Below are 15,603 nucleotides of genomic sequence, written 5' to 3' on the forward strand. Positions count from 1 at the left end.
TTGCATGTAGAAACAGTCTTATAGCAAATGCCAAACAGAAGGACGTTGTCTTTAAGAGAGTTAATAGAATTCATTCCAACAAAATTTACAGTGTGCAAATTACTTTGATATTGCCAGCGGGAAAGTAGCAGCATTCAATATGAAGGTAAATAAGGAAGACATTAATGTGAGTGGGCTTTTGAGAAAGAAAGAAGACACAAATAAAATTGAATTTGGGAAAAAAATTAAGAAGATCGTAAAATAGTTATCCATAGTTGATGCCCATGTAACTGCCTCAGAAAACACTGCATTCAGAACAAATTACTGAAAACTTAATTCATGAATCTCTGACTTGTATTTTGAGTGCTTTATGGTTAGATGGGTAAAAATAGAGATGCATTTCTAAATGCTATTTAGAGTTGAGTATATTTAAGATAATTTTCTTTACTCACTAAGAATTTGGGATTTACAAACGTCAGATAATGTCTTTGCTTTTCTCATTGGCTTTCATAGATTTTCAAAATCAACCACAGCATTGAAATATATCAAGAAATCTTTGATAAATAATTTAAATAGATGCACACCTGTGTTCCCAACTGCTCAGGAGGCTGAGAAGGGAGGATTGCTTGAGCCCAGGAGTTTGAGATAAGACTGAGCAACATAGTAAGACCTTGTCACTAGAAGAAAAATAATAATTTAAGTAATAGAATAAAAATAATTTTAGAGGATCTTATATCTAAATAATAGATAATTTATATGTAATAATTTTTCTTACATCTTTTGTGATCAAGAATATACATGTATAACATGTACATGTACATATATGTGTGTATCTCTATACAATTTCTAACAATAAAAAAGACCAATGTTCCTTGTCAAATAAGGACAATTGAAACAAAATTACTGCCCTACTCTCTCCAAAATTATGCATAATCCAGGTGGAAAAAAATCACAAAGAATATTTTGCTATCATTCTGGTCTTTTGTACATATATACATACATGTAAGCATATCTCATTTTATTACACTTCACTTTATTTCACTCCACAGATATTACATTTTTTTACAAATTGAAGATTTTTGGCAACCCTGTGCCAAGCAAGTCCTAATAGACTTTTTTTTCTAATGGCATGTGCTCACTTCAGGTCCCTGTATTACATTTTGGTAATTCTCACAATATTTCAAACTTTTTCATTACTATTTTATTGTTATTGTGATCTGTGATCAGTGATCTTTGATGTTACTATTGTAATTGTTTCGGGGTGCCACAAACAAATGCCCATGTACGACAGTGAACTTAACCAATAAATGTGTGTGTTTTGAGTGCTCCCCTAACTGACTGTTCCTCCACGTCTCTCTCTTTCCTTGGGCCTACCTATTCTCTGATACACAATATTAAAAGTAGACCAATGGCCTCTGAGCATTCAAGTGAAAGGAAGAGTTGCACATCTGTCACTCTAAATTAAAAGCTAGAAATGATTAAGCTTAGTGAGGAAGGCCAGTTGAAAGCCAAGATAGGCTGATAGGCATCTTGAATCAAATAGTTACCCAAGTTCCGAATGCAAAGGTAAAATTCTTGACAGAAATGGAAAATTCTACTCTAGTGAACACAGGAATGATAAGAAAGCAAAACAGCTTTGTTGCAGATATGAAGCAAGCCAGTGGTCTGGATAGAAGATCAAACCAGCCACAACATTCCCATAAGCCAAAACCTAATCCAAAGGAAGGCCCTAACTCTTTAAGTCCATAAAGACATACACAGGTGGAAAAGCTGCAAGAAAACTTTGAAGCTAGCATAAGTTGATTTATAAGGTGTTTTTGTTGTTGTTGTCATTGTTTTGAGACGGAGTCTCACTCTGTCACCCAGTCTGGAGTGCAGTGGCGTAACCTTGGCTCACTGCAAGCTCCACCTCCCGGGTTCATGCCATTCTCCTGCCTCAGCCTCCTGAGTAGCTGGGACTACAGGCACCGGCTACCACGCCTGACTTTTTTTTTTTTTTTTTTTTTTTTTTTGTATTTTTAGTAGAGACGGGGTTTCACCATGTTAGCCAGGATGGTCTCGATCTCCTGACCTCGTGATCCGCCCGTCTCAGCCTCCCAAAGTGCTGTGATTACAGGCGTGAGCCACTGTGCCTGGCCAATTTATAAGGTTTAAGGAAAGCAGCTATCTCTATTATAACATTAAAATGCAACGTGAATCTGTAGGTACTGAAGAAGAAGCTGCAGCCAGTTATCCAGAAGATCTAGCTAAGATCACTGATGAAAGTGGCTTCATTAAAAACAGTTTTCAACGTAGATTAAACAGCATTCTATTGGAATAGTGTCATCTAGAACTTTCATTGCTGGAGAGGTGAAATCAATGTCTGGCTTCAAAGCTTCAAAGGACAGGCTGACTCTCTTATAGGGGCTAATGCAGCTGGTGACTTTAAAATAAAACCAGTGTTCATTTACCATTCTGAAAAAGTTAAGCCTGTTAAAAATTATGCTATATCTACTCTGTCTGTGATCTATAAATGGAACAATTAAGCTTGGATAACAGCACATCTGTTTACACCATGGCTTACTGAATATTTTAAGCCCATTGTTGAGATCTACTGCTCAGAAAAAAAGATTATTTTCAAAATATCACTGCTCATTGAAAATGTACCTGGTCACCCAAAAGACCTAATGGAATATGCAAAGAGATTAATGTTTTTATGCCAATAACCTTCTGGAAAGAATTTACCATTCTAGATGTCATTAAGAACATTTGTAGCTGAGCACGGTGACTCACGCCTGTAATCCCAGTACTTTGGGAGGCCGAGGCAGGCGGATCACGAGGTCAGGAGATCGAGACCAACTTGGCTAACACGGTGAAACTCTGTCTCTACTAAAAGTACAAAAAAATTAGCTGGGTGTGGTGGCAGGCACCTGTAGTCCCAGCTGCTCCAGAGACTGAGGCAGGAGAATGGCGTGAACCCAGGAGACAGAGCTTGCAGTGAGCCAAGATTAGGCCACTGTACTCCAGCCTGGGCGACAGAGCAAGACTCCGTCTAAAAAAAAAGAAGAAAAGAACATTTGTAAAATTCATGAGAGACAGTAAAAATATCAATATCATCAGGAGTTTGGCAGAAGTTGATTCCAATCCTCATGGATGACTATGAGGGGGTGTTTAAGACTTCAGCAGAAGAAGAAACTGCAGATGTGGTAGAAATAGCAGGAGAACTAGAATCAGAAGTGGAGCTTGAATATGGGACTGGATTGTTACAATCTCGTGATAAAACTTGAACGAATGAGAAGTTGCTTCTTATGGATGGGAAAATAAAGTGATTTATTGAGATGGAATCTACTTCTGGTAAAGATGCTATGAACATTGTTGAAATGACAACAAAGAACTTCAAATACTTCATAACTTAGTTCATAAAAGCAGAGGCAAAATTTGGGAGGATTGTCTCCAAGAAGTTCTGCTGTGGGTAAAATGCAATCAAATAGCATCACATGCTACAGAGAAATCTTTCATGAAAGGAAGAGTCCAGTGATATGGCAGACTTCTTTATTACCTTATTTTAGGAAAATGCCACAGCTACCCCAGGCTTCAACAGCCACCACCCTGATCAGTTAGAAGCCATCAATATCTAGGCAAGACCCTCCACTAGCAAAAGGATTGTGACTCACTGAAGACTCAGATGACCATTCTCGTTTTTCAGCAATAAAGTATTTTTAATTACGTTATGTACTGTTTTAGACACAATGCTATTATACACTTAATAGACTAAAATATAATGTAAACATAACTTTTATATGCACTTGGAAACCAAAAAAGTTTTGTGACTAACTTTATTGCTATATTTGGTTTATTGTGGGGGTCTGGAACTGAACCTCCAATATCCCCAAGGTATGCCTGTATATACATTTGCTATTATACTTTTTTTCATATTCACATATTATTTTAAGAGCCCCAAAGGTAAAATGTGTTGCTATTTTTATTTAAACACATAGCTACAAATTAGATTGTGCATTCATCAGTACAGTCATCTTCACTATTTGCATAATCAATAACCGAGATGGGCAAAGGTTACTGTGGATACCAGATGGTTGATATTACATATTAGTGATGAATACTGACACCTGAGTGGAATATTAAAATAAAATGTAATAAGAGAAACAACAGAGCTTGGCAGAGGTTACTATGAATACCAGAATGGTTTAGAGAGAGTTGAAGGTAGTGCCCATTCCAGGAAAACTTTCTGGAGGCAGTGATGAATCTAAAAACATAAGTTAGAGTTACATAAATGTAGAATGGAAACAAACATTTCAGGAAGAAGAAATAAAATAAGTAAAGTCATGGAAGAACAAGGAAATATAAGCAGTATGATAGTATTTGAGTATAATTTACGTGTATACCCTGAGGGTTGATGAAATTGGAAAGGCTGTAGGGGTCAGATCATGAAGGCTGTATGGGAATTGGGACATTATATTTTAGACAACGTGAAAGAGTTGCAGAATTTTATGCATATACATAGTATAATTAGATGTTTTCACTGAGAGGGAGTAATTATTTCAATTATCAATTGTAATAATTCAAGTAAGAGAGAAGGGTTAGACCTATCGGTACTATTGGTAGTAGGCAAGAAAAGAAGGACCAGTTGAAAATAGCTACAAGGTGGGTTTTGGCAGGGCTTCTTGATGAATTGGATATAAGGATGCAGTGAAAAAAAGGCAAGACTCTTAGACCTCTAGCTTGGGACTACAGGTGGATAGTACTGCTCATCTAACAATTTAGGAACCTAGGAGAAGAAGCCAACTTGATTTGAGGTTGAGTATTTAGGCTATTCTATGTTTGATGTACCGATAGACTACAGAGAAAGAGATTCAGTAAAGACTGACATATGGTTTAGACTTCAGCCAAGAAATCTGTAAGAGGAGATAGGGAAGGGTGTTATCAGTGTATAAAAATTAGAAGATAAAAATCTTAAATTTACATATGGTCAGCAAGGAAAAATGTAACAGTAGAAATTAAGAGAACTAGGTAAGGAACTCAGGAGATCACCAAAATTATAAGGAGATGTAAAGGAGGAAGTGTATGATAATAAGACTGAAGTATGTATAACGACACTAGAAGAAAACCTCAGAAACACTAGTTTCTAAGATTCCAGAAATTAGGACAGTGACTCTAAGATAAAGATCAGCAATTAAGAATGACTACAGATATGAAGAGAAAGATAAAGGCAGCAAAGTCTTAATTATTATTATAAATGCAGAAGTCACCTAAGTATAAGCTAAGAAATGTTGTATTGGGAGCAAGCTAAGAAATGTTTGCACTAGGTCAATGGTTGAGAAGAGAATTAAAGGTAAAAAGGACCATGTAAAGACATCTAGAGGCCAAGCATGGTGGATCACACCTGTAATCCCCGCACTTCGGGAGGCTGAGGTGCGTCCATCACTTGAGCGCAGGAGTTCAAGACCAGCCTGGGCAACATGGCAAAACTCTGTTTCTCCAAAAATACAAGGATTAGCTGCACGTGGTAGTCCATGTCTGTAGTCCCAGTTACTGGGGAGGCTGAGATGGGAGGATCTGAGCCTGGGAGGTCAAGGCTGCAGTGAGCTGTGATCATTCCACTGTACTCTAGCCTGGGCCACAGAGTGAGACCCTGTATCAGAAAAAAAAAACACCAAATCTAGACTGTTAGACTATCTAAGTAATAGAAAGGTTATTGTGTCTCTCTAAATGTAATTTAAAATAAAAATAAATGATTAAACCTTATGATAATTTTTCTCATGGTGAATACTTTGGCACTTTTCTTTGAGAAACAACATAAGAAACATTTTCCTCCTTTGATTTTCTGCTTTTCTAGTCTTGTTAGTCATCTTAATCTGTCCCATAGGTACATACAGCACAGGGGTGCAGAAAGAGACAAGAGCAGACTTCCCCTTCAAAAAGCTTAGTTATGCCAAATTAAAACACACAAACACACACACACACACAAAATTTAGTAAGAAGAGACTTTGATTCAAACAGGATTATTGCAAGGAGCAGGGTAGGCAGGGAAGGGACTATTGCAACAGGGAATACTAAGACTGTAAGATCTGCACCTATCTCAGGAGTTAGAAAAAAGGCTTTTTTTCTTTTTTGGAGAAGGCTAAACGAAGCTAGAGAGAACTAAATGTGAAGTCAGAGGCAAGGGCAGCCTGACTGAATAGTAGATCAGAGAATGTTGTGCTCTGAATCCAGCCTTTTCTCAGGAAATATCCTGTGCTATCTTAAAGCTGAGAAGGGAGACAAAGTTCAGGAGCCCAGAAGAAGGAGGGAAACGTAATCAAAGTTTGTTTCACAAACATTTTATTCAGATTAATCAGTGAGCCAAGCAGTTCAGCTAGAAGCAAAGAATGGGAACTGGCAGGGTCTGTGGCTGGTCTTCCCATAAACAAGATGGTAACAAAGACAGCTTATCTAAGTCATGATAAGTGAGTCTTATCTAAGTCATATGAGGCAGGGTGTTTCCTTACAGTAAGCCATTTTCAGACAAAAAAGAGTGAAAGTGGATAGGTCATAAGGAACTCTCTTTTATTTTTAAAATGAAAGAAACCTGAACATGTTTGTGGATGAAGGGGAGGAAGCCAGGAAAAGTAAGGGAGATAAATAATTGGACGAGTGTTTTGGATGAGGAAGAAGGATTATGTGACCAGGTTAAGGGTGGTATCTTGATTAGGAGGGACTTTATCCTGGGATTGTAAAGAGAAATATTCAGGAGGCATTTAAGCTTGGAGATGGAGGACCACAGAACATTGAAGCAGTTTATGTCTAATCATTTTATAATGTACCACAAAAACATACAAGCGATAGGAAAGTAGTGGTGAATATATTAAGTCTGAGCAACTAGATACTCTCAATATAGTAAGAGCTGAGACAACTTTTTGAGAGTGACTCAGGTATTGAGACAAGAGTAGCAGAGGGGCATGGAGGAAGGCAGTACCAGACAAAAGGCAATGGAAAAATTACCAAGCCACAGTGATAATATTGCATATCTCAACTCATGGAAAGAACAGAAATGCTGAAATGTTGGCAGAATCAAAATTCTCTTCCTTACAATACCAGTTTTATGGGTCAAAAAAAATTCTTTTCCCTTATAACTGAATGCTCATATTTATCTCAGAAAACTGCAATTTCAAAACCCAGGTGAGAGAAGAATGTTGATGTACTGATTATGTGTAGGAGATATCGTGAGAGTGTCAGAATCCTAATCTTAATGTCCCTCAGTTGAGTGTGTGTATTTATTTGTATTACCCACTCTCTCACACCACCATGAAGACTTCCATATCTTTCTTCATTTCTCTGTTTTTTTGAAGATGTCAATTTCTGTGTAATGTATAACTTCTTGAACACAAACTCTGTTTAACAAACTTCAACAGTAATCCCCTAAAGAATCTCTTCTCTGAGTTTCACTGACAATTTTTTGAAGCTCTCCATTGAAGTGTTATGGAAACCTTTGTTTGAAACTGCAGTAATGTACTAGATACATAAATGGTGCCAGGAGAGACATGAAAATAAGCTATATATCTCATATCTTATTTTTCTATTTATTATTAGAGGTTTTGTTTTTCTTCGATCTGATTTTTTTCTGGTAACCAGAGGAAAATCATCTTTACCACTTTTTTTTAATGCTTTTCTTTTGACATGAAACAAAATAATAATAGAAAGAGAGAAAAGTACATATGCATTCTTTTTGGTCTCTTGAAGACAATAAAGCAGCTAAATTTTATGTATCCATGTATTCAATATTTTAATGATCTTTCTTGAAAGATAATGCTGTATCCAAGCTTCAGGTACTATAAAAGTCAGGTCTGTACAAAGCCTCATAAACTCTTTTAGAGAGGTGATTTCAAAAATATTGATAGCTAATAAATTGTATTAATGTTTAAAGATATTTTACTTATTTGTTTAAATTAAAGCACCCTGTGGAGGCAATTTAACAGGATCTTCAGGCTTTATTCTTTCGCCAAACTTCCCTCATCCATATCCACATAGCAGAGACTGTGACTGGACTATCACCGTCAATGCAGACTATGTTATCTCCTTGGCGTTCATCAGGTGAGTTCTTATATATTTCCACATTAAAAAAATATATTGCTTGGCCATTTTGCTTTAGCATTTGCACTAGGCAAATTCTTATTTCTATATATAGCATTTTTGTTATTTTTTACTAATCCCAGTGCTAATACTTGTTCTAGCTTTGCCACTGTCATTCGTGTTACCTTGGGCAAGTTATTTATTTGAGTGAGCCTCCATTTTTCCACATGAGGCTAATAGCTGGCATCACAAAACCTGGCCTCTTTCCATGAATATTTCATTGTAAGTGTTAGGTAATAGCAACTCAATGATTTTCCAAGTAGAAAAGTCCCCAGTCTTTATTGTCTAAGGTTGATGTAATCAGTATGTTGACTCCAGTAACACAATTCCTTGTTCTGCCACCAGTGTGTTAAAGGCTCTTAGTATTTATGTGAAATGTTAAACTTAAATATTCAATATTTTCTAATATATTAAGGCCAGTTAGTGTTTCCTAAGTAAAGATAATTTGAACTCATACAAATTCAGCATAATTGTAAATAAATAAAATTTTTATTTTTGTAATTTGTAGTGGTGCATTGCTAATTAGTAATACCAAAGCGACAACAATGATAATTTTAGTTTTATGCCAGGCTCCTGTTGTAAGACAAATTCCCAAGTTAAATACTATTATTATCCCCATTTTCCCAATTGAGGAAACATCAATACAGACATGAGAAATATCAAAATGGATGATACAGGGCTTAGTTTATGTATGAAATTATTCTAGTTAATAACTTGAGGGTAGAAGGGTATATTACATGAAGTGCATGACCTAAATTTGATTTCTAACTCTATCATTTATTATGTGACCTTAGAGAGACCACTGACTTTAAAGAGCCTTAACATACTCATTGGTAAAATGAAAATCATAATCTCTTCCTTATACAGCAGGACTATTGGCAAGATGAGTTAATATTTATTAAAGTACCTTGTAAAACATAAGGTAATATTAGCGTGCACTGTCCTTTCAGTTTTTCAGAAAAAAAAACATAACAACTAAGACTAAAATTTTGTTAAAAAGAATATTTTTTGTTTTAATTTCATTTTCAAAGAAGTTGTAATACTTCAAGTATTGATTTAGTCCCAAACTATAAATTAAAAATAAATATACTGTGTTCCATTGTTAAATAATCTTTCAGCCTTTCATGCATAATAAATACTCCTGTGTCATTTACAAAGCCGTTGTTTCTAGTGATTCTCCCAACAGAGACAGACAAGGAAGTTGTAATTAACATCAAAGTTTAATGTTGGAAGAGATGAAATTCAGAAGTCGTGTTTTATCTCAGAACAAGGGTAATAAGTAATGAAATAAAGTTTAATCTTCTGATTTCTGCTATATTATTATACCCACAGTTACCAAATTCAGGCCTCAGATCCACTGAAAAATTTCAGGATAAGTTAATTGAACTACATTTTTGAAGCTACTGAATAAATTTAAACAAAATATAATAGTGTGATGATCTCCCAGTTTTCTCATGTTAGAGGGGCCCACATATAAAAAAGGTCTGGGAACCTCTGCACTCTCCCATTCTCTCTTTACCACTCTTTATGCACAAGTAAGATGAGTAGCTGGACTCTTCTTTCCTGTACATGAATATGTAAAGGATGAGAATTGTGGAAAGTTAACTTCTATAAATTCTTTAAGTTTGGAAATAATACCTTTCACCAAACAAATCTCTTGTTTAGATGCAGGCAAATATGATACAACTTGACAAAATAGTTTTTCTGCTGATGAATGTTTAACAATGGCAAGTTTTACTGGTTTCATTTTATATCATAAACTGGTTGACTTTTCTTGCTGACCTAAATTAATCTATCCTTTTCCCCATGTTTCTCTACCACAGTATGAGTTAGGAAATAGAGAAATTGATTGCATGTCTCCTGACTTCTAAATATATGGGTTCCATGATCATTGTGGGACAATTATTATACTTTTGAAGGTTGTTAAGGCAAGTTTATTATGCAAATCTTGTAATATTAACACAACTGATTTGAATCATTTACATGCTAAAATATCCTTTTTCACATTATGTAATTCTGATAGTGTATTGGTTTGATATCTCCTACATTAGGTTTTAAAACAAGAAAATATATTTACTTTCAGGAAAAAGAATGTCTAATACAATGTGCAAAGCTTCGTTTGAGTTATTTAAATGTAAATAATATATTTCAACTTTTGATTTCAGCTTTTGTCCTTATCTGATATATAGAGTTAAATTTTTTAGCAATAAAAATGCTTATAAACTTTGGAGTACTATTTATGAAGAAAAAAATAGTTTGTGTTTTCATGATGCAAAATATATGGATGAAAAAGTTTTAAAAATACATATTATCCTCCACATAAAGTAACTTGCATAAGAACACGTCACTAACAAGGGCAGAAACAAGGCTTGAACTTACATTCTCTGACTCCAAATCCTGTATCTTTTCATCAATTAACTATTTGTCTTATAATCACTTCATTTCCTCTGCATACAATGTCAACTTAAAAATATGTAAAAATGTCAAGTTTTTTTTTCTTTTCCCCTGCTTATTTGATATTTATATTAAATATGTTGTTGCCAGGTGATTTTTTATATTAGCTTATTTTAACAGTGTCTTTTATTATTGTTAAGCACTGAATTAATGTTTGATCATGTAACTATTATGACTAATAGCCTAATAATAATTATCCTACTTCCTTTTCTTTCTTTTCTTTTCTTTTTTTTTTTTTTTAGTTTTAGCATAGAACCAAACTATGACTTCCTCTATATCTATGATGGACCAGACAGTAATAGCCCACTGATTGGAAGTTTTCAAGACAGCAAGTTACCAGAGAGAATAGAAAGCAGCTCAAATACAATGCATTTGGCTTTTCGGAGTGATGGATCTGTTAGTTACACTGGATTTCATCTAGAATACAAAGGTAAATATGAATATTCCATGTTAGTATCATGATTTAAATTATAGATATTTTATACAGGAGAATAATTTTGTATTGCCCATTGTTAGTGGTTACTTTTATGTGCATTTTTAAATGCAGACTATGTACAGTTCATCTCATAAAAGCGTTCTCACAGTAGACCTTTCTTATTAGTGAGAAAGAAATTAGCATTTCCCTAATTACTACCAAAGGAAATGTATCAGGCAAACAAATTAACAATTAGTATATTGGAGGAGTTGGCTGGAGCCACACAATATTAAAAAACAAAACATACAAAAAAAGTCTCATTTTTTTAGAAGCTGAAGTTTCAGTCAAATACCTTCATTTGGAGAACACTTTCAGTGATAAAGGGAACAAAGTAGGAGGATAATTGTATTTCAGAAAACATGTAAGTTGGGTGCCATCACTCATGCCTGTAATCCTAGCACTTTGGGAGGCCAAGGCAGGAGAATTACTTGAGCCCAGCAGTTTGAGACCAGCCTAAGAAACATAGTGAGAGCACATCTGTACATTTATTTTTTAATTAGTCAAGAGGGGTGGCATACATCTGTAGTACCAGCTACTCAAGAGACTGAGGCAGGAGGATCACTTGAGCCCAGGAGATGAAGGCTGCAGTGAGATATGATCATGCACTGCAGGCCAGCCTGGAAGAGCAAGACCCTGTCTCTAAGAAAATGTACACAGATATTTAAATATGTCAATATTCATAATAAGGAAAACAAGTATAGTTATAATGTTTTAGAATACTTCTGCTAGTGCTTAAATGAATTGTATTAGAATGCCTATGGATATTTATAATTATATTTTTCTAAAATTTTGTAGTTTATGTCTACAGGAACAGATTTATATTTAGATTGCATAAACTTTAAATTTATTTTGCAACTACTGAGTCCATGAAGGGCATACTGATAATTCATCTCAAGTTATCAACTGATTTCTGAAAATACATGCTTTGATTTGTTACCACCTTTTGTTTAATATTTTCAATAACTGAAACTTATATATAGAATAATGAACTCCAAAGCATCCATCAGCCAACTTGACAAAAATTATCATTCTGCTATATTTGCTTCAGATCTCTTTATTCTTGTCTTAAAAAATCAAATATCACATATACAATGGAAACTCCTTTTGCATTTGCCATAGGAACAGGGGTTAGTCTCTTCAGGGCTATCATAAGAGGTCACAATAAATTTCACAACAACACATAATATGGGTAAGAAAGACGTTTTTAGGGAAATGAAACTCACAAGTCAGCAAGAAACAGATGCTTGGAGTCCTCCAATATCTCTGTCATCACTTAGAACTGTATGCCAGGTCAAGGGTAACTGCTGGACTTAAACAGTATTGTTTTCATTGCAGTGGAAAGCCTGATCCCTCCATAAGTCTCTCATTTCACAAGAAAAAGTAGGAAAATGGCCTTGTTAGTAGGAAAATGTACAGGACATTTGGCACAGACAGTGAGGTTTAGGGTGCTGGCTGTTTATTGAGGTTTTCTGCAAATGCTACCTGCTCTGTATCAGAAGATGCTTGGGGGAAGTTTAGACCTTGGGTTTATGGGTTAGAAACTCTTTTAGGGAGAGAGAGCTTGACCGCAACGTCACTCTAACCACCTGGTAGATAATTCCCTTACCATTCGTGGGAACCTGGCTAGCTGACCATGTAGGCAAACCATAATGAGCATTCAAGGTCATTTTTCAGACATTCCTGCTCTTTTCATGCTGGTATTCCCCCTAATCCTGAATTTTATACTTATCCTTTCCATGTATTTATGCTTGTACATATTTTTATATTTCTTATTTTCATACAAATTTTGTATTTTTATTATGTATGTATCCTTCTGAAAATTGATTTGGCCCCTTACATTGTTTTTGAGATTTATCAAAGTTAGAAGCATATACCTTTTATTTATTAAGTCCTTTATGATACTCCACCATATGGCTATATCAAAGTTAATATATAAATTTTTCTGCTGATAGACATTTAGGCTGTTTTAGTTTATTACTACCAGAAATGAATGATGATGAAATGAACATTCTTTTACATGTCGTCTTGAATATATCTGTGAGATTCTTTTTAGATCATCTGTATACCTAAGAGTGGGATTACTAGGTCAAAGGGTATGAACCTCTTCAATGTAACTCTGTATTGCTGAATTATTCTCTAAAGAGACTGCATCAATTTAAACTTTCAAAAATCAGAGGATGAGAGCTTCAGAAATTCCACAGTTTTTAAAAACCAGTGCTTTTGTTAAACTTGCAAGTTGCTAATCTTATTAAATGATATCTCATTGTCATTTTTATTGTCTTTTCCCTTATTAAGTTGAGCATCTTTTTCCTATTTTGCATACTGACATCTTCCTTCCTTCCTTCCTTCCTTCCTTCCTTCCTTCCTTCCTTCCTTCCTTCCTTCCTTCCTTCCTTCCTTCCTTCCTTCCTTGAGATGGAATCTTGCTCTGTCACCCAGGCTGGAGTGCAGTGGCGATCTCAGCTCACTGCAACCTCCACCTCCTGAGTTCATTCGATTATTATTAATTGTTTTAACTATAGTCCCGAGTTTTAACTATGGTGTATATTGCCTCTGAATTATTACTCTCTGTTACAAAAATATATTATTGAAGTGGTGGTGTTGTCTGAGGTAAATACCCAGGGTTTGCCATTTGGCGCCAAGAAGATTAAGGACAGGGACAAATATGAGGAATGAGTTTAGGAGCGAAGATTTAATAGGCAAAAAAAAAAAAGAGAGAGACAAAGGAGAACAACTCTCTCTTTTTCCTAAGAGAGGGGCAGCCGAAAGGGGAAAGCCGGCCCCACTGTTAACTATGTCAGATTTTATAGGCAGGCTTGAGGAGGCGGTGTCTGAGTTACATAGGACCCACAGACTAGTTTGACCAGGTATGACATTTACCTAGTGTGCGGGGTAAGCTGGTTGCCCCACCCTAATCTTCTTATGCAAAAGGAGCCTTTGCCTGGCAGGGGCTGTATTGTCTTCTTCTTCCTGTACTCGAGGTTTGGCAAGGGCAGATGGAGCCCCCATTTTGGACATGCCTAGTCCCAGGTAGCCTTTTCCTGTGGACACAACTGTGAGCGGGCCTTCACCTGTGCAAGTTTCTGGCTTGCCTGTCTATGTCTGCAACTCCATTTTACAGGTGGCTCTGTGTTAGAAAAGAAAGTGATTTGAGGGCTGCTTTTCATTAAAACAAAAACTTTACTATCTGCCTGAGTAATTTCTTTTTAACTCCTGTATCATTATCAAATTGATTTAGTACCGTCTGATTGAGCTATAATTTTTCTTCCTTATACTCTCCTTGTCTGGTTTTGATACCAAGATTACACTACCTGCCTAAATTTGGGAGCATTCTCAATTTTCTAGTCTTGAAAATAGTTTGTATAACATAGGATTATCTGTTTCTTGAACGTTTTCTAGAACTAAAACTACGGGACCAGTGACTTAAGGTGGTGAAATTTTAATGTTTGTAAATATATTTAGATTTGCTTTTTTACCTTAGATTTAAAAAACTCTTTGTAAAAACTAGTTCCTTTCATCCATGATTTCACATTTATTGACATGAAAATATTCACAGTATTTATCTTACTTTATTTGCTGCTGCATGTTTTTGTTAACATTGTTTAATATTTTTATTAATATTGCTTTTATCTATGTTAGTTCTTCCCTTTTATTGTCTCTAGATTTGCTAATCTTTTTCCCCATTTCTTGAGATAAATACTACTTTTTTTTTTTTTTTTTTTTTTTTTTTTTTGAGACGGAGTATCGCTCGGTCGCCCAGGCTGGAGCGCAGTGGTGCGATCCTGGCTCACTGCAACATTTGCATCCCTGATTAAAGCAATTTTCCTCCCTCAGCCTCCTGAGTAGCTGGGATTATGGGTGTGCCCCACCACGCCTGGCTAATTTTTGTATCTTTAGTAGAGATGGGGTTTCACCATGTTGACCAGGCTGGTCTCAAACTCCTGACCTTGTGATCCGCACTCCTCAGTCACCCAAACAGCAGGGATTACAGGCATAAGCCACCACGCCCAGCCAATACTGCTTATTAATTTGCATTTTTTCTCTTTTGGTAATGAGCTTTTGGATCTACACATTTTCTTTAAGAACCTCTTAAGCTGCTATGCAAAAGTTTTGATATGTAGACATTTATCATAATTTTATTCTAAATTGGTTGTAAGTATAGCATTATGATTTTTCTTTGCTGAAGTGCTACTTAAAAGTATTTCAAACTATCAAAATAAAATTTTAATCTATAACTTATTATATTATAAATTTCGAATTTACTTGCATCATCAGAGATGTATGATTCTGATTCTTTGGCTTGTCATAGGATTTGTTTTGTGGTCCATTGTATTGTCAAAATTTATGTTTCTTGTGTACTAGGAGAGAAATTTGTATCATCTAATGAGTGCAAGTTTTTTATATACATCCAATAAATTCCCTAGTTATATTGTTAAATATTCATCTTCTCACCGTTTTTTAACCTGTTTGGTCTAGCAATTATTGAAATAGTTGGGTAAAATCTACTATTCTTAACTTGCCATTTTTCTTAAAATTTTTACCACTTTTGTTTATATATTATGAAAGCCTGTTTTCAGGTGCATATAAAT

The 15,603-nt window shown here is 35.3% G+C and overlaps 1 protein-coding gene across 5 annotated transcripts in view; it reads left to right on the forward strand.

Moving 5' to 3' along the window:
• CSMD3 (CUB and Sushi multiple domains 3) overlaps positions 1-15,603 on the forward strand; it is a 1,234,985-nt gene that overhangs the window by 941,135 nt on the left and 278,247 nt on the right. For all 5 annotated transcript variants that reach the window (XM_050802135.1, XM_050802136.1, XM_050802137.1 and 2 more), the window contains 2 exons: positions 7,908-8,046; positions 10,782-10,969. In XM_050802135.1, the coding sequence (XP_050658092.1) occupies positions 7,908-8,046; positions 10,782-10,969 (327 nt within the window). The remainder of the gene's footprint in view (positions 1-7,907; positions 8,047-10,781; positions 10,970-15,603) is intronic.

This window comes from Macaca thibetana, chromosome 8 (assembly GCF_024542745.1).
Source record: "Macaca thibetana thibetana isolate TM-01 chromosome 8, ASM2454274v1, whole genome shotgun sequence".
Classification (NCBI taxonomy): Eukaryota; Metazoa; Chordata; class Mammalia; order Primates; family Cercopithecidae; genus Macaca; species Macaca thibetana.